Here is a 23489-nt window from a genome sequence, read left to right as displayed (position 1 = left end):
GCTCTCCAAGTACCTCTACAAATTGGTCTCCAGATTGCTTTATTCACCTTCATTGTGCATCTTGACATGGCTTCCTCTTACTTAGATCAGCTCATGGTTTTAACAACTGTATTGTGTTCTGCACTCAGCTGTACCTTTCTCTGTATAAAGGTCTCCACTTACTGGACTTTTGGATTTGTATCACACTTCTGCTTTCACAAAGGACGAGGCAGTTAATATCCTCATGTACGTGAAAGAAATATGTTTGTAGAATACATTCCCATTTAGCTAACTAGCTGTGAGGAAGTGTGTACATTTTTTTCCGTAGACAGACCCCCCCCCCGCCCCCCGCCCCTTTGCCTGGCCATCACCTCTCTGTGAGTGACTCTCCACCCATCATCTCGCCGACTCACAGTGTTTTGGGGGCTTTTTGATGTACAGAGGTTTTTAATTTTTAATGAATTATTGTCTATGGTTTCTGCTTTTGCTATCATAAGAATGGCCTTCTTGAGTGTGAAGATTACATAGTGTTTTTCATTGCATTAAAACTTCTTTGAATTTATCTAATTCAAGAATCCAAAAATATAAAAGGTTCCCATGGAAAGGAGAGAGTAGGTCTCCCTCCTCTGCCCTCTGCCCCATCCCCCAATAAAGGTAAATAATTTTATTTCTGGTGGATCCTTCCAGAACTTCTTTATGCATATGTAGGCAAATGCGAATATAAATTCTTATTCAACTCTTCCTTGTTTTTTTTTAACTTGTACAAAAGGTAACGTGATATACACACTATTCTGCATTTGCTTTTTTCAAATATATTTGGAGATTATCCCAGATCAGTACATAGAAAGCATCTTCATTCTTTGTTTTTCTTTCTTTCTTACTTTTGTAAGGCTTTGTTGTGGGGGCTGCACTATAATTTATTAAACTAATCTCCTGTTAATGGGCATTAATGCTCATCCTACTCTTTTATAGTTACAACTTGACAAGTGAATAATCTTGTATATTTTCCATTTCCGGTGTGTGCAATCCATCTGTAAGATTCGTTTCCAGAAATGGAATTGCTGGGTCAAAGGCTCTATGTATGTGTCACTTGGTTCAGTATTCCCAAATTTCCTCCTAGAGCAGTTGCAGATGATCTAAAATTTGTACCTATATTTTCTCTTACTACCTTTATGGTCTCTTTTTCTCAATGGTTTTTTAAAAAGTGAGATATTTGCATGTAATAAAAGGTGCAGATTTTAAGTGTACTGTTCGATGAGCTTTAATATAGAACATTTCCATTCCCCCCAAAAGTGCAGTCATTCCCCCTTCCAGTCAATAGCCCTCCCTCCCTAGGAAACCACAGTTCTGCTTTCTGAGATTTGCCAGTTCTAGAACTTCATCCAAGCCGAACCACACAGTAGACATTCTTTTGAGTCTGGCTTCTTTTGCTCATCATACTATTTTTGAGGTTCTGTATGTTGCTGTGCATTTTATTACACAATTTGTATTGGTTTTCTGTTCCTGCCATAACAAATGACCACAGACTTAGTGGCCACATAAATGAATTTTGTCACGGTCGGGAGGTCAGAAGTCTGGGTTAACTTGGCAGGTTCCACAAGGCTGAAGTCAAGGTGTTGGCTGGTTGGGCTCTTACCAGGTGGGTCTGCAAAGATGCGCCTTCTAGGCTCATTCACATTGCTGGCAGGATCCAGCTCCTTTAAGTGTTCCTACATCTACAGAGTCCCTTTTTGCATTCACAGGTTCTGGGTTTGGGGTGTGGACGTTTTTGGCAGGGGTGTGTGTGTCTCCTGTTTGGCCTATCACATGGTACCAGTTAGAAATTTAACTTCTTTTCCAGATATACAGCCTGTTGTACCAAACCGATTCATTCTTTTCCTATTAAAAAGCCATCTTTATTTTATTTTTTTTATTTTTTTATTATTTTTTTTTAATTTTTTTTAAAGATTTTATTTATTTATTTGAGAGAGAGAGAATGAGAGACAGAGAGCACGAGAGGGAAGAGGGTCAGAGGGAGAAGCAGGCCCCCCGCTGAGCAGGGAGCCCGACGCGGGACCCGATCCCGGGACTCCAGGATCATGACCTGAGCCGAAGGCAGTCGCTTAACCAACTGAGCCACCCAGGCGCCCCTAAAAAGCCATCTTTATCACACGTGGAATTCTTTAATAGTATATGTTTGTTTCTGGGTATTCTGTTTTGTTTCGCTGGTCTGCCTACTCTCACGTTAGTATCATCCTTTAAAAATTAGATAAGTTTTATAAAAACACTTTATTTATTTTTTAAAAAGATTTTTATTTATTTATTAGAGAGAGCGAGAGTGAGAGAGCACAGCAGGGGGAGCAGCAGGGAGAGAGAGAGGGAGAAGCAGGCTCCCCACTGAGCAGGGAACCCAATGTGGGGCTCGATCCCAGGACCCTGGGATCATGACCTGAGCTGAAGGAAGACGCTTAACTGACTGAGCCACCCAGGTGCCCCTATAAAAACATTTTAAAGTGGTAGAGAAAATTTTCTCTAGATACTTCTTTTTTTCCCCCTATAGAATATATTTCTACCTGGTATATCCCTGATAGTCACAGGGGATCCATCCTCAGGCTTTTGTGTATTTCCCCAAATTGTGTACTTCACAGAGCATATACTTTACCCCATTTGATTCAGTGTCATCAGAATGGCTATCCTCAGGGGCTAGGCTGTGTGTGTGCGTAGAAAAGATAATTCAACATTACATGTGTTTGTTTGAAATCGGAGCTTCTATTTTTGTAATGCAAGGTAAGGTTTGACTAAAAGCTTTGGTGTTGACTTTCCCTGCGCTTTCCTCCCGTGGAGTCTGTCTGTCTCCTGACTTGGTCTTACAGTGGCCCATTTCTCTCCATCCTACCCACAGCCAGCATTGATGCAGTTAGTTCTTAATCCCCCACTCAAAACCCTTTAGCTCTGTGCTGTCCAGCATGGCAGCCGCTGTATACATTAAAGTTAGTGAAAATTAGATTTATTTTTTTATTTTTTTTATTCTTTTTTTTTTTAAGATTTTTATTTATTTGCGAGAGAGAGAATGAGAGACAGAGAGCATGAGAGGGAGGAGGGTCAGAGGGAGAAGCAGACTCCCTGCTGAGCAGGGAGCCCGATGTGGGACTCGATCCCGGGACTCCAGGATCATGACCTGAGCCGAAGGCAGTCGCTTAACCAACTGAGCCACCCAGGCGCCCTATTTTTTTTTTTTATTCTTAAAGTTAGTGAAAATTAAATAAGAGAAACAATTCAGTTCTTCAACTGGACCAGCTGTATTTCAAAGGTGTCATAGCCACCTGCGGCTAGTGGCTCTTGTATTGGCCAGTACAGAACAGAACATCCCCATCATCACAGGAAGTTGTAATGGACACTGCTGCTTTCCCAACTGCATTTAAGATGAATTCTAGGACCCTCAGATGGCCTCCACGGTCCCAGGTTGTCCAGCCCTTGGCAGCCATTACCTCTTCCCCAGCCTTACTTCTGTCCCCTACCCCATGGCAGGCTGGTGAGACAGCTGAGGGGGGCCAACACAATGGTCTGGTCTTTCTTTTTCTATTTAAAACACCCAGGTAGGAAAAGCTTGGGCCCAGCACTTCATACTTTTCCACAGGCCTTTTGAAAAAATGTGAGTGAGTTTCGTAAGAAAATCTCTACTCTTCTTCCCCATTTGCACCCTTTCCCTCAGGAAAAAAGAAAGGCAAAGAAAACTAATTGGAGTCCCCAGAATGAGTTCTGACTTTGGACTTTCTTCCTTCCTTCTTCTTCTTTTTTTTTTTTTTTTAAAGTAGGCACCGTGCCTAGCACAGAACCCAGCATGGGGCTTGAACTCAAAACCCTGAGATCAAGACCTGAGCTAAAGCCAAGAGTCAGATGCTTAACTGGCTGAGCCACCCAGGTGCCTCCTGACTTTGGATTTTTATCCCGGACCGTTTGTGGCTACCTTCTCTCCTGTGGAGAGTAGGAAGGAGTCAGTTTTAAGAACTGTTCTCCCTGGCCTCAGTTTGGAACTCTCTTTATCCCCAGCATTCCAAATTTCATCTTAGATCATTGGCTGGTTTGGGGGTCTTTTGAAAAGATTTTAATAAAAAAGGGGAAAAAAAAACCCAAAACAAGAAAAGTGAATTTTCTATCAAGATTTCGAGTAACACGCAGATAATGTATGAAAGTGAAGCCTCCCTCTGCCCATTTTAGTGGCCTCAAGCCCACCCCTGTTTGCAGGTTTCACTCTATTCCTGTAAGTCAGTTACAGAATTTCATGTGTTTATACACAAGTTATAAAAGCCACAACAACCTGGATCTGTTCTGTTTCAGATTTGCTTGTTTCGAAATCTACTGAGTGCATTTGTATTTTTCTTGCTTCTAACTTCCTTGGGTCTAACTAGGCAGCCCATGACACCTCCCCACAAAAGGACCCTGAATTCTGATAGGGACACAGTGAAAGTGTGAAACTGCTTTCATACCACCAGCAAAACTGGAAGTGAGTGCTGGGTGTCAGCCAAATCATCACATGCCTGGGGGATTGACTGGGTGCTGACCTTTGAGCCTTTATATAGCTTAAAGTCACACCACCTGGGTTTGGATTCTAGCGCCACCACCTTCTAGGTAACTGTGGCAAGTAGCCCCAGATTCCCTGTATGTCAAATGGGGACGATCATGACTACCTCATGGGCTTTCTTGTAAGGATAGAATGGCATGATTGACATAAAGCACATAGTAGGTGCTCAGTACCTATTAGCCATCAAGCACATTGTCATTACCACTTGTATTCAACAATTTCATCTTATAAACAGACGGCCCAGTTGTTAAAAAAAAAAGTTTCAACAACTGAGCCCTCCGTGTTCTAAGGAAGAGATGTAAAACATTCTTCTCTATAATGAGAATGTGACGGCCAATAAATCCTATTAAGAAGCAAAAAGCCTTCTGGGTGGTTGGCAATCCCCCTATTTCCTGTGACGTGATTTTACCAAGAAAAAGTGGAAACAAGTGAAGGAACACTTTTGATATTTCCTCACTTAGCATTAAGAGCTCACTCTTGGTGTCTAGAGGAGTATGAAAAAAAACCCAAATTCTGACATGAATAGTTTTTATTGTATTTGTAAATACAGTGGATGTTTTGCTTTTGAATTCTTCAATTAAGCCCTTAAAAAGTCTCATTTTAATAACATTTATGTTCTGATTATTAATGTTGTATGTTGTAGAGCAGTTGAAAATTCAGAAAAGCACAAGAAGGAAAATTAAAACCCTGCCTCATCTTTTTAAGATTATTTATTTATTTATTTATTTGAGAGAGAGAGAGAAAGAGAGTGAGAGAGAGCACAAGCAGGAGAGGGAGAAGCAGACTCCAAGCTGAGTAGGGAACCTGATGCGGGGCTCGATGCCAGCATCCTGGGATCATGACTGAGCCACCCAGGCGCCCCCAAACCCTGCCTAATCCTAATGGTGTGGCTGTTAGTTAACATTTTGGCATATTTTCAATATATGTGTTTAGAATTCAATTTGGGGGGTGCTTAGGTGGCTCAGTTGGTTAAGCATCTGCCTTTGGCTCAGGTCTTGATCTGGGGGTCCTGGGATTGAGCCCCGCATTGGGCTCCCTGCTCAGTGGGGAGTCTGCTTCTCCCTCTCTCTCTGCCCCCACCCCCCACTTGTGTTCTCTCTCTCCCTCACTCTCTCAAGTAAATAAATAAAATCTTGAAAAAAATTCAATTTGGGATTATACACCTATTTATGTAGACTGCATTTTTCATTTACTAACTTAGCCAATCATTAAATATTCTTTTACAACATGATTTTTGAAATAACTGTGTGGTGTTCTACCATATGGATATTCTATAACTGATTCAAATCCATTACGAGTTATAGGACATTTAGGGTTATTTATACTTTTTCACTGTGGCAAACATCCATGAGACTAAATCTAACCATGATGTAGTATATTTCCCCCATAAGCAACATGATGTAGTGTATTTCCCCTGTAAGCCCCCAACATTTGGGGTCATTTTTTTAAAGTATTTTTCAGTGATACCTTGTTGTTGTAATTCTTCATTTCTTTGCTCATCGGTGAGGGGGATCCTGTTTATCTGCTCTCCATATACTTAGAAATTACTTGTATTCCTGTGTGAATTGTGTGTTTAGGGCCTTACACATTTTGGACAAATTCATGGCCTTTTCTTGCAGTAGAAAGGTATTTCTAAAAGAGGCATATTGGGGTGCTAGGCTGGCTCAGATGGTAGAGTTTGAGACTCTTGACCTTGGGGTCATGAGTTCAAGCCATACCTTGAACATAGAGATTACTTCATAAAAAAATTAAAAGAGGCATATTATTTTAATAGATTTTATTTATTCATTTATTTGAGAGAGAAAGAGAGAGAGAAAGAGAGCACAAGCAGGGGGAACGGCAGAGGGAGAGGGAGAAGCAGGTTCCCCGCTGAGCAGGGAACCCAAAAGAGGCATATTAATCTTTGTCAGTTGTTAATGGTGATTTCTTTATCCTAGTTGTCTGGTCATGGCCAGTGTAAAAAACTGGACAGATAGATAGCTGACAATACTCAGAAGAGAAACATGTTTATATCTGTAGTCAATCAACTCTTGAACAGTTTTTCATGTTCAACTCAGTCATCTCTGTGTAAATTTGAGTCATGGAATTGAGAGATTATTTAGTGGAAAGTATAGGTGCAATTTTGTACTCTCACTTGTTTAGGAACCATGAGCCTCATTCAGATTCAGCTCTGGCTGAAGAATGCAGTGCTATTCCAAAACCCCATCCTTGGTAAGCTCATATGGGTTTAAAATAGGCCACCACTTATATCTGCTTGGATATGCTTCCCCTGTCCCAAACCCCTCACCAAGATTTGAAATGATAAAAATAATATGAATCATTAGCTAAGATCAATAATAACATCCCCCGACAGATTGTGTGACCCCCCCCCCCCAAAAAAAACCTCCCAGGTACATGGCCTATGCAAACACCTGAATTGTCCTTGCTCGTATTTCAGACTCCCCTTCCTACTGCCACCCTGGGAGGAGGAGATCCTAAGGGACATCTCTTCTGAGCCCCACCTTTTCTCTGCCTCCTCGGCGGCTGCTTCTCCAGGCTTCCCTAGATGCTCTCCTTTCTATTACCTTTGTCCTGCAAACACTCCTGGGCTCCACAGGCAGGTAGGGCTCCAGTCACTTGTCTCCGACTCCCCAGGCTACCCCAGACAGAGTCAGTAACAGGCAACCTTCTGGGTCCATCCTTCGCATCTGTTACACCACAAATATTTAAGCACCGGTTATATGCTAGTCTGTGGGGCTACAAAAAGAATAAGACAAAAGTCGTGACCTGCAAGAAGTAATCTGAGGGACAATACTCTGAGGCTTATTTTAATAAGTGTTTTAGGCAGGGAGGAGGGTGGGAGAGGCGGTGGTTGTAGCCCTGTGACCTAGCCCCTTGTGTATGGAGGCCTTTAGAACTGCCCTTCCGCTCCCTTTCCCCCCTCCCAAGAGAATGAAAGGACTGCCCACTGAGTTTGCTTGTACCGATAGGCGGTGTGGTGCAGTGGTCAAGAGCAGAAACTTGGACGTGAGGTCAGAACCGGGGAATGCCATTAGCAGATGCTTGGGCAAAGTCACTTGAACCTCCGGGAGCCTCAGTTTCCTCATCTGAACAGTGGGGACAGTGCCTCCTTATGGGCCGTAGCGGTGGGTAAATGAGAAAGGAACAATAGTGCCCGTTTGGGGAATAGCTGCCAATTCGGGGGCGCACGCTCCCCGCGAGGTGTGAGTTGTCTCGTGCTTGGCAGCAGCCTCCTCCCTCAATGCCTGGCTGATCACTGCCACGGAGTACATGGAATTGCTCTGGCCGCTGCCACCCAGGTCAGACGAGAACTGAGGAAGAAATGGGCTCAGCAGACGCCCCGTCTGGTCCCCGGGGCGTGAGGGGCGTGGTCAGGATGTGCTCTCCGCAGGTGGGCGGGGCCAGAGTGAATAAACTGCGTCTGCAGACTCCCAGCAATGCAGACGGGAAGGGAGAGGGTTTATGTGTGGGGCCGGGCGGCGAGCCCTAAGTCCGTCTCCTCACAGGATGGACCCCACAGCTTGCGCCGAGCTGCTCAAAGAGTCTGGCAACCACGTCCTGAAGAACGGGAACTTCTCTCTGGCCATCAGAAAGTACGACGAAGCCATCCAGATCCTCCTGCAGTTTTACCAGTGGGGGTAAGTGCTGGGATTTACCCCGCACCTTTGGTTTTGGTTTTGGTTTTTGTTTTTTTCAGTAAATGGAAACTCCCTCTGTCACTTACGTTTTCTTCCCGTTTCTTATCACACCGCCTAATTTCTGTTTTCTTTCTCCGCCCCCTTCCTAAGTATCTGCTCAGTACTGTGAGCTCAGAAACTGCACAGAGAATACTAAGTAATAGGGAAATAGAAACTGAAACACAGGGGACTGTTGCACAACTTCCCCCTTTGCCTGGTGATGGGAATCAGAGTTCCTGGGATGATCCAAGGCCCCAACGTCTCCGCTGTCATTTAATTCGTTTTCCTGCTTCTCTGTGACGTTTCCCGCCCTGGCTACAGTGAGTACCACTGGGGAGCTCAGCTCACCTCTTCTCCTGCCCCTTCAAGTCGACCTGTACCCATTCATTTAAGTACCATGACGTGCTTAGCGATTATGGAGGACCCCTAAGAGCCTTTTGTTTATGTAAGCTGTAGCTATCACTAGAGCCTGGATTCGAACTTAAAACTGAGATAAATTTAAAATATGTATTCATCACCTCCTTAAAATTTCAGTAATAAACTCATTCCATGTCAACCTCAGTAACATATTTTAATGAAAAATAAGTATATTTTCCAAAATCAGAAGCTTCATGAGAAGAGTGGCACATTTTTCATTTTTTTTTTTTTTGAGATTTTATTTATTCATTTGACAGAGATAGATACAGCGAGAGAGGGAACACAAGCAGGGGGAGTGAGGGAGAAGCAGGCTTCCTGCAGAGCGAGGAGCCCGATGCGGGGCTTGATCCCAGGACCCTGGGATCATGACCTGAGCCGAAGGCAGACGCTTAACGACTGAGCCACCCAGGCGCCCCCACATTTTTCATTTTTGCAGAGCTCTTTCTCAACAGAAGACATCTGACTTCTCATACCTGCTTCTACATTCAGTCCTTTGGGATATCACACATCATGTAGCCTGGAAGATTCCTTGAGTACATGTGAGACAATGTGTGAAAAAGGCACATAATGTCTTAGTTCCTTGTGACCACTGTAACCAATTACCACAATTTAGTGGCTTAACACAATACATGTTTATTATCTTACAGTTTTGGAGGTCAGAAGTCCGAAATGTGAGTCTCACGAAGCTAAAATTGAGGTGTCGGCTGGGCTGGTCTTTTGCAGAGGCGAATCCATTTCCTTGCCTCTTTCCGCTCTGGGTGGCTGCCTGCACACCTTGGCTTGTGGCCCCTTCCTTCGTCTTCAAAGTGCATCCTTCCAGCGTGCTATTGCACTGTCTCACTGTCTCCTGTTCTGTGTCACGTCTCCCCCTGTCTCTCTCTCACAAGGACCCTTGTGATTGAATCCTAACCCAGGATAATCTCCCCCCAAGATCTAGAAATTGATCACACCAGCAAAGGTTTTTTTTTTGCCAATAAAAGGTAATATTATTTAGGGACCATTATTCAGCCTGCTACCATTGTGAAAATATTTGACCTTGGGGACCACCTGAAATGGTCTTAGGGACCCCCAGAGGTTCCCACACCATGCTTTGGGAACAGATGCAATAGAGGTTGTCATTTGTGGGGTGCATGCAGCCTAAACTTGTGCTGGGAAATGCCACTGAATGAAATTACTGAACCATGCCTCCCACTTCCTACCTGCTCTCACCTTGGTGTCTACATTCTAGCTGGATGTGAGTTGAGTGTCATTGGTTTGGGTCTGTAATTCTGCCACTCCTGGCTCAGATCAGAACTGTGTCAAAGCTGGGCCTGGAGTGCAAGGCATCTTTCTTTCTTTCTTTCTTTTTTAAAGATTTTATTTGTTTATTTGACACACAGAGAGAGAGCACAAGCAGGGGGAGCGGCAGGCAGAGGGAGAGGGAGAAGCAGGCTCCCCGCTGAGCAGGGAGCCCGATGCGGGGCTCGATCCCAGGACCCTGGGATCATGACCTGAGCCAAAGGCAGACGCTTAACCGACTGAGCCACCCAGGTGCCCATAGCATCTGACTTTCTTAAAGAGGAAGTGTTGTGTAGTGGTTATGACTGTAGACCGACCCCATAGTGTGGGGCCACTACTGGGACTTCTGCCTGGACCCTCACATACTGTCTTTCATGGCCTTCCTGACACTGCTGCCCTTGCCCATCACCTGTAGCCTGCCTTCCTGCCACTGCCAGCTGACATAGGGATTTAGTGCGTGTGGTTTACTGAGCGTGGGCTCTCAGGAGGAGGGGACGGAGGGAAGCAGGATGGAGCAGGGGAGGGCTCCAGGCATTGATGGTGTGTCAACCGGAGGCAGCTTCAGCCTGATCTTCTGGGGGAGCTCCGGAGCATGAGGTCTACTGCAGAGCTGGTCCCACTTTGGGGCAAGGGAGCTGACCTTTTGGTTCTCACGTCAGTCAACCATCTGTTGTAGGCTGTCTGGCCCCTAGGAGTTTTCCTAAGGAGTGGGGCTGTACTAGTCAGCTTGGGCTGCCATAACAAAATACCATTGACTGGGTGGAGTCAACAACAGGAACTTATTTCTCTCAGTTCTGGAGGCTGGTAAGTCTGAGATCAAGGTGCTGGCCAGTTGAGTTTCTGGTGAGAGCTCTCTTCCTGGCTTCCAGATGGCTACCTTCTCACGGTGTCCTCACAGGGTGGAGAGAGAAAGAGGAAGAGAGAGAGAGGAAGCTCTCTGGTGTCTCTTCATATCATGAGGGCTCCACCTCATGACCTCAGCTAAACCTAATTACCTCCCCAAAGGCCCCATCTCCAAATACCATCACAGTGGTGGGCAGGGCTTCAACATATGGGCGGAGGGGCACAATTTAGTTCACAGCAGGGGCATAACTTCCTGGGGAGAGGGCAGATCCCATTAGGCTGAAGGCAAATCCGGAGAACAGGGCACTGGGAGCCCCTAGTGGCAGCCAGTGTTCACTGCAGCTGGGGATGACTGCCCCGGCCAGGGTATCCCGGCTGGACACCTGCAGTCACAGCTTCCTTGCCAGTCACTCCCTGGCTGCCCCACTGCCCCTCCTGTGCTTCTGGGCCCTCATCCCTTCACCTAGAGGGAACAATGGGCAGTGACAGAAGCCGGAAACATAAAGCACTGAGGATGGGGCAGTAGTAGAGGTGATTTTTACTTTGCTTTTTATTTGTGCTTACCTGTATCACCTAACTTTTCTATAATGATTTTGTAGTACTTTTGCAATTAAAATATTCAATAAAAAAGAGGTATAAGCCTGGATTTTTTTGCTCATGTGTTTTGAATTCAGTGGCACCTGGGCTTTAACATATTGTGGTACACTTTGCATTTGTCTTCAAATTCTGATGTGGTTTGGCACCAACCTGGTAGTATTATGCCTAGACCCAGGCAAGGGGACCCGCCCTCTCATGCTTTAGAGGGCCCTCCTGCGGCTTCCCTCCAGCTGGGCCCACCACCCAGGCAGGAGTCTGTGGGGCCACAGGCTTTACCCACCCAGAGTCTTTTCCTCCCCTTTGGTTCATCCCATAGGTACAGGGACCCTGGAATTCTTGCCCATGGACTCTACTCCCAGGGCCTTCACAGACCTCCTACCGCAGCCCATTCTTCCCAGGGCTGACCAAGTTCAGGGGTGTGGACAGCACTTGGAATCGTGCCTCCTGCAGTGCAGGATGAAGGCTGAGGTGGAGGGAGTGGGCAGGGGTGCAGTCCGGGATCACTCTGCCCTGACACATTTCCTACCGTTCTAAATTTGAACCAGTTATTGTAAAGTAGGAAGATAGAACGTATTTTATGGAAAACTTTGTGAACTTGATTTATGACCTTCAAATACTTAGGGTAGCACTGTCCAATAGGACTTTCTGTGATGATGAAGATGTTCTATAACACAAAATGTGGGTATCGAGTACTTGAAATGTGGCTAATACAGCTAAGGAACTGAATTTTAAATTTTATTTGAATTAAATTAAATATGAATAGTTACACATGGCCAGTGGCTACCATATTGGACAGTTTGGATTAGCCCCAGGGTGTGTGAGCCCCATTTGCACTCTGGCCCTGGGTCCTGTAAATGTTAGGGCGGCCCTGTCTCTACACTACAACGGTGCTCATCCTGCACCTGTCATGGTAGGTCCGTGGGGATGGTGTGGTCACATGTTCTGAAAGGCCCTTCCCATGATACGCTCTGCATCCATCCAGCGTGGGCATGTACGTGGAGGGGCTCACCCCACACTGCACCAGTCAGTGTCTGGACTCTGCTGAGGCTCAGTGGGAACTCCCATCCTCCCTGTCCTTAGGACCTATCAGCACCTTCACAGCATCTTCACCAAGGTGGTCTCTAAAAAATGAAAAGATCCATGGAGATGAGTCAGAGGTAGAACTGAGGTGTTGAGAACATTTGTCATGAAAAGGAGCGGACAATTTGGGAGTGAGGAGGGACAGACTTGTCCCGGGTTTTCTGGGGCCGGGGGGGGGGGGGGGGAGGGGGCGTGGCTGGAGGGCCAGACGTGATAGGTGTAATTGGGACATTAACTGGCGATGGTGGCAGCCAGCCCCAGTATTGTGGCTTTCAAGGGTGGTTTCTGTATTTGCAGAAAGACAGCTCTGCTGACCGCCGGTCCGGTCCGTTCTTTCTGACAGAGTCCCCCCCAGGCAGCTGGCTGTGTTGCTGTGCAGCAAATCGAGTGCGTTTTACAGCCTCGGGAAATGGAATGAGGCCTTCATGGCGGCCAAGGAATGTCTCCAGTGGGATCCAAACTACGTGAAGGTACAGTGACAGCCGGGGATCCTGCCTGTCTTCTCCTCACCTGTCTCCTCTCCTCCCTTCTTTTTCTTTTTTTTTTTTAAGATTTTATTTATTTATTTGACAGAGAGAGCACAAGTAGGCAGACAGGCAGACAGTGGGAGAGGGAGGAGCAGGCTCCCCGCTGAGCAGGGAGCCCGATGGATGCGGGGCTCGATCCCCAGGACCCTGGGATCATGACCTGAGCCGAGGGCAGACGCTTAAAGACTGAGCCACCCAGGCGCCCCTCCTCCCTTCTTTTTAAAATGGAAATATGAGGAGAGCTTCGCATTCAACTCTTTGCACTTCAGACAGATGCCCCTAGGGCATGCGAGGCCCTCGGGAGAAGACTAACTACGATGATGGTGGCCGGGTGTGGAAATGCCCTTGTGGGGGGAACTCTTGTGTTCTGATGTAGTTACCTCCCGGCTGGGAGTCTGAAGTGTTCTTTGGTGCTTGCGAGTTGTAGCAAAGCTTTGTTTCACGTGCCAGCTGCGGGGACACATGACACAGATTCTTCAGAAAGAACTTCTTAGGTGGAGATCAGGGGAGGTTTGGGAGGCCAGTCAGCCAGCCCCTCTCTGGTGTTAGCGAAGGTCAGTAAACAACCATTGGATTGTTTTTCTCAGCTGAAATGCTGTCAGTGCCCACTCTGCAAGGCACCTCCACGTTCTTCATGCCTGAGGCAAACAGACCGACAGGAAGACACCATCCCATCTTTTGAGTAACTCACCATCCGGTTGGGAGGAGTACGGAAAGCAGAATCAGAGACCATAACGGCATTGCCATTCAGGAGCCACCTGAGGCACATACAATGACGTGTCCCGTTAGTGATATAGACCATGGAGAGCGAGGCTCCGAGGTGGGAAAAGCGCAGGCCTTGTTGCGGACTGGTTTCAGCAGCCCGGAGGAGCGCCTTTCCCCTCCTTAAGCCTTCCTTTCCCCCCCGACTGTAAAGGGAGATGCTACCTAGATCCTGGAGTTGCTTCAAGGATTCAGAGACCTTGGTTCAAGTTGTTGGCACTCGGTAAACAGGAGTTTGCATTATTTCCTCAGGGGCCTGCATTTTGTGTACGACTGCTAGAAACGGAACAGTGGGAAGTGGCCAGGGACTTTGACCTACGGATTCTACATCCTCGAGGGAGCGATTTGTCTGTTTTACCTTAGGCCTCTTCTATTAGAGGATGGATACTTTAGGAATTATTGACTAGTTTTAAAAATGGGAAAGCACTCCTGAGGAAATCTCCTCAGAGGCATTTTAGGATTTTCCCCATCCCCCAACTGGATTGGCGGCGGGGGTGGGGGGGGGGTGGGGAGGAGTTGGGGCATGCGCACATCCCTCAGGCGGTGGACGGACTTCCTTGAGGGGCCAAGCCTGCCTCAGTCCAAGGCCCACAGCGACCAGGACCCGCCCCCATTCTTACTCCTGGGTGTCTCCCTCTTTCCCCATTGTTTCCCACCTCCCGTTCTCCCCCAAATGTCATCTGTAGGGGAAGAACTCTTTCTGTCTACCTTCTTTTGGTTCAGTGGCTGGGGCCCTGCAAATCTGACGGACAAGAGACAAATTAAAAAGAGAAAAACATACAAATTTTATTTTGTGATAGTTTTTACATGACAGAGGGCCCTTCCTAGGAAGGACGCCCCAAAAATCAGATAGGCTTGAGAGCTCATATACATTTTTAAAAAATATTTTATTTATTTTAGAGAGAGAGAGAGAGAGTAGGGGGAGGAGCAGAGAGAGAGAGGGACAAGCAGACTTGGCACTGAGAGCAGATCCCTGAGAGGGGCTCGATCCCCTGACCCTGAGATCATGATCTGAGCCAAAATCAAGAGTCAGAAGCTTAAAACTGACTGAGCCCCGCCCCTAGAGCTCATATACATTTTTAACAGAGAGCAATAAACTGTGGAGACAAGGTCAGACAAAGGAAAGGGGTTTAGACTTCTGGAGCCCCCGGACTGTGGGAACACACGTACATGGGGAAACTAATGGGAGGGAGAGCAAGGCTATCTTAGCAACGCTTAGCAGTGCTGGTCCCACTCAGTGCTGATTTCCGTTTTCTTCATGGCCATAAAAATTCCCTGGGGGAGGGGATTTATGGCAGTCCTCGTTTTGTGGACTTTCTGTTCTTAGTCAGATAAGGGAAGCTCTAGGAAGGCTTCTTTCTATATCTGTTGAATCTCAAATGCCTTGGGCTCAAGATAACCCTTATGCCAAAGTGTCATATTTTGGGGTGGCATATTCTGACCCCCTTCATCCCCCTGCCAAAGTAAAAGATGAAAGAAACTTAAATCTGAGGAGGGTAAGGAAGTGGGGAATTCTGTATCCAGCTTACCCAGTTGGGGGAAAAAAAAACCCACCTTCTCCCACCCCTTTTTTCTGATTATCTAAGGTTCTAGACTTTCAAATGAAGGTGAAAACAAATTGATAAATAATCAGAGATTTGGTGTCAAGTGGAATTTTTAAGTGCTTGCTTTTTTTTTTATGAAGCTGGTTGGTGAACACCTTTTATTTACTATCTTAGAATGCTGTCTTGGTAGGTCCTGGTGTGGATTCCTTTAGAGAATCAAAGAGGGGAAAAGCAGTATCATTTTGTTCCTACTCAAGGTACGCAGTTTGTATATAGGCAAAACTAAACCATTTTCCTCTGTTACTCATTGTGATTGTCCTCTACAGAAAGAAAAAAATTTTTGCCTCTGGTGTACATGGCCCACAATGTGGAGCTCAATACATCTCAATGCTTGTCATTACCATTTTCATTCCCGCCCCCCCACCCCCACCCCACATACCCAGTGGAAATTGTGTTTACTTTGATTGAAAGGAGCAGGGAACAACTTCTGTGTTTACATGACAATCTCATTCTTTTCTAGAACACTGTCATCATAGGATTTTTTCATTCTCTTCTTACCTGAGCTGTGATTGGAAGCATGAATAAATAAGCCACACATATAATTGGAACCAGTCCTGCTTCCTCGCTCCATGTCATGTGTTAGATGCTGTACCAGTCATGGATTTGAAAGTGATTATTTTCTTGGCGGTTAAAGAATGACAGGAAAAATGTGGCACACAACGTAATGTGGGAATGCTGTCTCCAGTGCTTGTTAGAAATCTGTGTTTACATAGAAGTGAAACCTCTACAATCCATTTCCCCAGGTCATCAATCTTGCCTTTCCTTTTAGCAGCTGGTTGGAAGAGATGGGCGAGTTACGGTTTTGCTTTTCTTCTGTCCCAGGGATACTACCAAGCTGGCTATTCCTTACTGCGGTTGCTCCAACCTTATGAAGCGGCTCGCATGTTTTTCGAGGGTCTGCGACTTCTGCAAGGCACTCCAGACCAGATCCAGGTTGCTGATTTCCTTGTGGGAGTCTTCACCACTATGGGCAGTAAGTTGGAAGGGGGAGGGAGGAAACCTTTGTTCATTCTTTCTTTCCTTTTTTTTTTTTTAAGTCCTTGTTATTTTATTCGAATGGCTCCTGGGGAGATAATTCCAGGGTGTTTCTTTGTGGCTGATTTATGTCGTTTGACTGGAACTGATTTTCACATTAGAAAGCATTTTGGAAGCTTTGGTGGCTCATGTCCTTGTAAAAACAACAAAATCCTTTTGCAGAAACCACTTAAAGCTCTGCCAGTCAGACTTCAGTTTTCTCTGTTGCTACTTAGAGATCTTTCCCTCTCTATGCTACTGATTTTATGTGATTTGTGCTCTTTCCTGTGATGTTTACATGTGTGTCTCCAATATGCTGAGAAATAGTCCTGTTTGCTATCAAAATACCCTGGCAGGGCTGATGGAGGTGTCTCAGGATTTCTCTGCCTTAAGTGCCCGTGGTTCTTGGTCATGCCGCTTGGAAGAAAGAAGAGGCAGGCCAGACGAAGAGTGGTGGGCAGCAGAGCAAAGTTTACTGAGCGATAGTACAAAGCTCCCAGAGGGGGAGGGGAGCTCGAGTGGGTTGCCCCCGGAGTTTCTAAGTTTAGTGGTTTTTAATGAGCTCTTCTGTGGAGCTATCTTAAGCAGCCAGGTTGTGCTAAGTTGTGCCCATCAGGGCTTTGGTCACATTATCTGTCTACCTATTAGGTTAATGTCAACATGCTGATGGTCTTTTTTGCTGACATCTGGGGGCTTATGTCTTAACTGCCCCTTGCCCGTGATAGTGACAAGTGCTTTGTGGTTAATTGTCTTATTTTACGACGTTTTGCAGAAGTCAGTTCTGCAAAGGCTGCAAAGCAGAATGCTAGTGCGCTCCTGTCTAAGCTGTGAAACAGGATGTTAGTGCTGTTTTATCTTAGCTGTCCTGACTCCGTATTTTCTTGTTGGGAACCCTGGCCGGGACTACCTCACTGTCCAGCTAACTGTTAACAGAGGGTGCTGTGGAAGCTGATGCGGTGCTCAGGGCGTCGCTGGCTATGCTCACTGCAGCGGAGGACCCGGGCACTCCATGTAGGAGTGATGCATGGAGGACTTTTTGCGTCACTGCCTTGAGTTATTACTCTAATGACCTGGCCCATGAGCTGGCTTTGTCAGTGGCCTGGATTAGGCAAAAACTGAAAACCATAAAACACAATGTAACATATCCTTGCCAGTGACAAAGGAGCTCTCTTGTGCTTATCTTGGCACGGGCTGAAGTTTTGCCAATGACCAGGCCATTGTTTTCAAATATTGCGTTTGATCGCATTTAAGATTGTACTGACTTAAGATGTGCTGTTGAAAAATGTTTTGCCACTGAGAGTCAAAATCAGTTGTCACACATGTCCCTATTGTAGAGATGTTAGAATGTGAAAAATGGCACATGTTAGAATTGCAGGAAAAAGGTCTTTGGCTTTCAGAGGTGGGGAAATTGATTCAGCTGTTACAGATCCACCTGTTCCCACCGCGATTGTGGGAAAGCAGCTCTTGTGGTCTGTGGCCGACATTCTACAAATTTGGGCAAGTTTGGCAGATGGGGGAGTGGGGGGCGTGAGAGCCATATCAGGCAGGCAGTGAGAAGAGGTTGGAGGTGGGCACAGCCGAGTCCCTTGGACAGAGAAGTGGAAGATATCCAGATAAATGCTGACGGGTCCCAGCTTTCCAGTCAGCCTTTTGCTGGCAGTGACCCGAGCCTGTTTCCCTTTCCTCTGAGTCTGATGGCTTGGCGCGTTCCCTACCATCCCTCATGTCTTCTCTGCATCTTTTGTGAAGTCACTGTTTATTTCTGGGGGACTGCTCCCTTAAGAAATCTGGATGGTTTCCCTTCTGCCGCCATCCTGAGAGGGGGCACTTCTTAGAACTTTGTAGGGCAATGCATCCCATACTTTTATACCAAAGTATTTCTATTTGTAGGGTGAATGTATGTCCACGGCCCAATTTCTAAAATTTGAAGAATGTATCTGTGGAAATTTTGTATCCTTTTGTGCAATACTATTTATTTTGATATTTACTTATTTTTGGAAGTTGACAATCCTGGAGGAGGTGCCGTGTTATTCCGGCACCTGCCCTTGCTCCTTGGATGATCTCATCCATGAGTTTGAGAAATGTGGTTTGGAGGATCATGAGATGCAATGGGCCACTAGTTAGAAGAATGTGTATTGACTAAGAGAGTTGGTAGATCTGGGTCCCCGTCTTTGTTTTTGTCGTTAACTAACTGCATGATGTGCTGTGAAGCCTGACCTCATTTGTCATCATTTCTCATCGGTTGGGTGACAATAATATTTGTCAACATCTTTCTTAAAGGACACGAGGTGCTATTTTTTAAATTTTTTTTAACTTCTTTTGAGTTTCTATTTCCTCCTCTATAAGTGGAGATAATAGGCCAGTGCCTTGTTGGTCTGTTTGAGGGATTAAATATTAGCACGTATTGCTGGGCTTGGCATATGGAAGAGCTAAATCCCACTGCCTAACTCTTGGGGCATTGAGTTTATAGATGAACGTAAAGTGATTCCACTTCGTTCCATTATAGAGTACTTTTACTTTGAAAATTCCTTTGACTTTACTTTTACTTTGAAAATGCCTCTTTTTCTGGTATCTTTAATTTTCCATTTGTCTATCTGTGGACCTTTTCCCAGATCTTCAGGACTCTGCCTGGGTTAAAATTTCTAAACTATGGAACTTTCTTTCAGGTGACCCCATTGTTTTGCAAAGTTTCTTGCCCTCTTTTGATCATATTTTTACTACTGGATTCTCAACAGAAGTGTGGCAATCTGTAATAGAAAAGTTGGCGAAAAAAGGATTATGGCATGTAAGTAAAAGAAGATGGCTCTCTTGTGGGGAAAGTACATTCTTGGTTAAATGGATTTTTTCTGCCGCACTGGGGAAGGGATTGTAATTTATTATCTGTTTATTTTGATGCCAAAATAACTTTTTAACTGCACCATCATTAAAGATGAGAGATATTAATTAGCCAGTTTCTGTTTTTTTTTAAAGATAGGATACATATTCAGAACACCTAATAATAATATTAGCTAATGTTTATCACCCTCACATTATCACATTATATATACTGTATTATATATATTATATAATGTATTATATATCACATTATATATAATGTATTATCGCCCTTATTGCTCTGTGTCTTCATTGTCATCACAGAAGTGTCAAGTTCAGGTGCTAATGATAATGTGGAATGAGGAAAATAAACAATTGCGTGTTCATCATCTTTTTTTTTACTGCATTTGCTAGTGTGGGCTCAAAAGACCTGCCTGTGTTGCTCTGAGCGATTCTGTGCTTTTTTTTTTCTCAATTAAAAAAAATTTTTTTAAGATTTTATTTATTTATTTGAGAGAGTGCGTGTGTGCGAGAGAGCATGAGAGAGCAAGAGAGAGAGAGAGAGCGAGAGCGTGAGCATGGGGATTGGGTGGGGGTGGTGAGGAGCAGAAGGAGAAGCAGACTCCCCGCTGAGCAGGGAGCCTGGGATCATGACCTGAGCTAAAGGCAGGCGCTTAACCGACTGAGCCACCCAGGCGCCCTGCTTCTGTGTAGCTTTAAAGGACTGCTGCCCACAGATAACAGGCTGCAGGAGTCAAACCCAGGGCTGGGAATCCAGAGAATGGAGGAACAGAGTGGACTGTGAGCCTGGGCTTCAGTGTCACACAGATGCCTCCTCAAATCATAATCTTCCACTTTCTATTTTGGGCTAATTACTTCCCCTCTGAGCCTCATTTCCTCATTTGTAAGTTGCAGGATATAAACTTCCTCCTCAGGTTTTGGTGAGGATGAGAAATAAAGGACCAAGAACACCTACTAATAATATTAGCTAATGTTTATCAAGGACTTACAGTGTGCCAGGCACTGAGCTAACGGAGCTTTATGATACCTGGCGTGCGCTAAATGCCCAGTGAATAGTAGTTGTCATTGATGGTGGGCTCTCAGTCAGCATGGAAAGGGCTGGTCAACGGTGGCAGTTAGATCAGCAAGGGCCTGCTGGGCTTTCTGAAGCTGGGCAGCCCGGAAAAGTCAACAAAACCAAGGGCAACCCAAAAGCTCTCTAGAGCCAGGCAGGGCAAATGACTTTAGAATACAGAATTCTTCAATTTTTAAAAAGCTCATGGATTCCATTGGAAATCTAATGAAATCGATGGGGTTCTCTTTGCATACACACACAGTTGTGGGTATAGTTTCAGGCGGTTCATGGGAAATCCCCTAAAGTCCAGCAACAAGTTCCCTGAAGCTCACTCCCATATTAAAAGTTCTTGAGAAAGCAGGCAGGCAAGGGAAGGCCCGAGAATGCAGCCCAGTGGCAGGTCCACTTGGTCCAATATTCCAGCTGTGGGGTCCTAGTCATTTTTTTCACATACTGGAAGTAGAGACATCTTGTTAAAAAAAAAAAGCCAGGTCAGCAATCAGGATTGGCAGAATCCTGAGCATGTCATTTGAGATTGGGGTCTGTTCAGGGAGAGCAGGAAAGAGTGGGCATCAAGCTGAAAATCCGGAAGCAAGATGTGGCCATTGGCTCAGTCCCTGGGGCCCCACGTCCACTAGCAGGTGCATACATGACAGAGGTTGAGGCTGAGCCTGGGTCTCCGGTTGTGGCCATGCCAGAGCCTGGAGCCCTTAGACCTTTGGCACACCAGGATGATCTCAGTAGGGACCTCTTAGGACATGCTGTCTGTGTGACCTAGGAAAAATTGCTTAACCTTTCCGGATTCAGTTTCTTCAGTGACTTTAGATGGCGTCAGTGGTTTAACACCTGGCTCTCTGAGAAAAAAAATGTTTGTCAATTTCTGTAGCGTCAGTACTCTCACCATGGCCCAATCTGAAGTCATTAATAGGGCTACAGGACGTGGCATTGGGAATTCTGAACTGCAGTTGGTGCTCACTAGCTGCCTTGACAGCGTCTAGCGGACCCCAAACACTTGGGGCTTATGAACCACTAAAGTGCTAAAGAATGAATTGGAAGGAGCTACTTGTAAAGGATTGGATTCTTCTGCTTGCCAAGTAAGCCTCAAGAACTTTGCAGGGAATCACTTTTTTACCCACTGGTGCTGCTATCCTCAGCAGGCTTTGAGGACATGTGGAGAGAGCTTAGCTCTCAGCAGGAACAGGACATTGGCTGGACAGAGGGACTTCGATTATAGCTCAGGCTGTAAAGCTTGGCAGGTAGCTTAAAAAGAGAGACAGGGCTGGAGGGTATTTTGTTTTCTGTTTTTTTGTTTTTGTTTTTTTTTGCTTGTTTTCACCCTGAAGATAACTTTTGCTCTAATAACCTATGTGGGGAACATGATTATTTTAGCTTTTTCTTTTTCTCCTTTCTCATCAGTCATTCCTACTTCTGTCGGCGAGAAAAGACCGGCTACCAAGAAATATCCATGTCCCAGGGTTAACACTGAAGAGTCTCTTTGAGGTAAGGTGGCTTCTTAAAACGTACGGTTTCAAGTCAGGCCACTCAGGCTTGTATTTGGGATCTCAGCTTGTATAAGGGGACTTCAGCTGTCTCACTGCAAATTTATTATTTATAATCATCTCAGGCTTGGGCCACAGCTATCCAGGTTTTACTGATCCCCAACGTTATGAATGAAGGAGTTTGAAGTTTCATATTGACGGAGTGACTTCCATGATTCTTCCTGTGTGTTTTTTACCCAGAAATACGTCTTCATTGGACTTTATGAGAAGATGGAACAGATGCCCAAATTAGTTCAGTGGCTCATCTGCCTTGGTGCAAGTATTGAGACTATAGGACCATACCCTCTTCATGCCCTCATGCGACTCTGTATCCGAGCAAGTGAGTGTTCTTCCGGTTACACATTGTCCAACCTGCCATCCCAGCTCTGAGCTCCCGCGTGCTCCACTGAACTCAAGAGAAACCAGAATTTAGCCATCTGAAGGTGGAATATTCAAATGATTTGAATATGCAAATAGTTTGATTATTCAGATGCATGCAGGCAGCAGGGAAACAGCATCGTTTTTATTTCGCCTGGGACCTTGTAGCTACGGGGCCCAAGTGGAAAGGATTCCGTGTTCCTAGACAGATGCCAGGGGTAGAGGAGCCCTGAGACACAAGCAGGGGACTTGGGACAGACAGCCTTTGCTGGGCAGAGCTCCCTGAGACTGTGGAGTTTCTTCCAGCTGGCCAAGGCACAGGTGGTCTTTCCCCCTTGTTCAAGTTCGTTTTCTCTCTAGCCAGAGGGCTGACTGCCATGGTGATGGTGGTGCTGGGGGCTGATACCAAGGGAAACACTGGTTCTTACTGAGACAGAGTGCTTGTGGTTCTTCTAAAGAACGCTGATGTTCATAAGATTCTTTTTTTCTTTTTTTAAGTCTTTACCACCTGGCGATAGGATTTAAATTTTAAAATATTTAAATTTTTTCATTATCACATACACATGTTAGATAAAAAAGCTTGTTTTTCTTTTCCAAGCATGTATGGCATCAGTGTTGGACATGTACCCATACTGTTTTAGAGCCAGAAGGGGCCAAGAGAATTTTCTAGACAGTCTTCCTCTTCTAGGCTGGGTTGCCTTCCCAGGAATGAAGGAGTGAGGGGGTTGGCCAGGGGCTTCAAGACCTGGGCCGCTGCTTTGCTTTAGCCACATTTGCCTTGCCGTTATCCATTTCTTACTGGGGAGTCCACAAGATGTTTTATTCTCACACAGGAATTGGCGGATCAAAGGTTTAAAAGTAAAGTCTGATTAAAAGCAATCTGATCCAGTCCTCCCAGTTTTCAAGTAGGAATTGTGAGAGTCACAATTCCCCACTGTGTCTGCTCTTTATGTTAGCTCCTGTGGGTACAGGCAGGAATCAGTAGGATCAGGTGTTTAACTTTATCTCTGATTTGTTTCTCAGAGGAAAACTCTGACATGGTGACAAATGGTGTTCGCAGAGTTGGCAGAAGCATGTAGCTTTCCTTTTTTTAGTATATGTGCTGCCGAAGCGAGCACGCATGTGGCTTTCCTTGAGCCCAGGAGCTACAAGGAAGGAGCCTGGGAAAATAATTTTTAAATATATGTCCTATCGATAGTAATGAGTAGGGTAGTCTTTTCAGATATTGACCTGATTCCTGACATGGGTGCTGTTGGTGCCCTGCCTGGAGCCTCTTTACCACCAGGACCCCCATCCCCCCCTGCTGGTTCACAGCTGCCTCCTTCCCCAGAGCACTGCTTTTTGC

The 23489-nt window shown here is 45.6% G+C and overlaps 1 protein-coding gene across 1 annotated transcript in view; it reads left to right on the top strand.

Moving 5' to 3' along the window:
- Positions 1-7947: 7947 nt before the first annotated feature.
- TRANK1 (tetratricopeptide repeat and ankyrin repeat containing 1) overlaps positions 7948-23489 on the top strand; it is a 79629-nt gene continuing 64087 nt past the window's right edge. The window contains exons 1-6 of the mRNA XM_081824141.1: positions 7948-8178; positions 12776-12902; positions 16148-16298; positions 19006-19124; positions 21645-21728; positions 21968-22106. Of these exons, the coding sequence (XP_081680267.1) occupies positions 8003-8178; positions 12776-12902; positions 16148-16298; positions 19006-19124; positions 21645-21728; positions 21968-22106 (796 nt within the window). The 5' untranslated portion in view covers positions 7948-8002. The remainder of the gene's footprint in view (positions 8179-12775; positions 12903-16147; positions 16299-19005; positions 19125-21644; positions 21729-21967; positions 22107-23489) is intronic.

This window comes from Leptonychotes weddellii, chromosome 1 (genome assembly GCF_054177405.1).
Source record: "Leptonychotes weddellii isolate Sample4059 chromosome 1, ASM5417740v2, whole genome shotgun sequence".
In the NCBI taxonomy this organism is placed as follows: Eukaryota; Metazoa; Chordata; class Mammalia; order Carnivora; family Phocidae; genus Leptonychotes; species Leptonychotes weddellii.
This window is presented reverse-complemented; position numbering and strand designations above follow the sequence as displayed.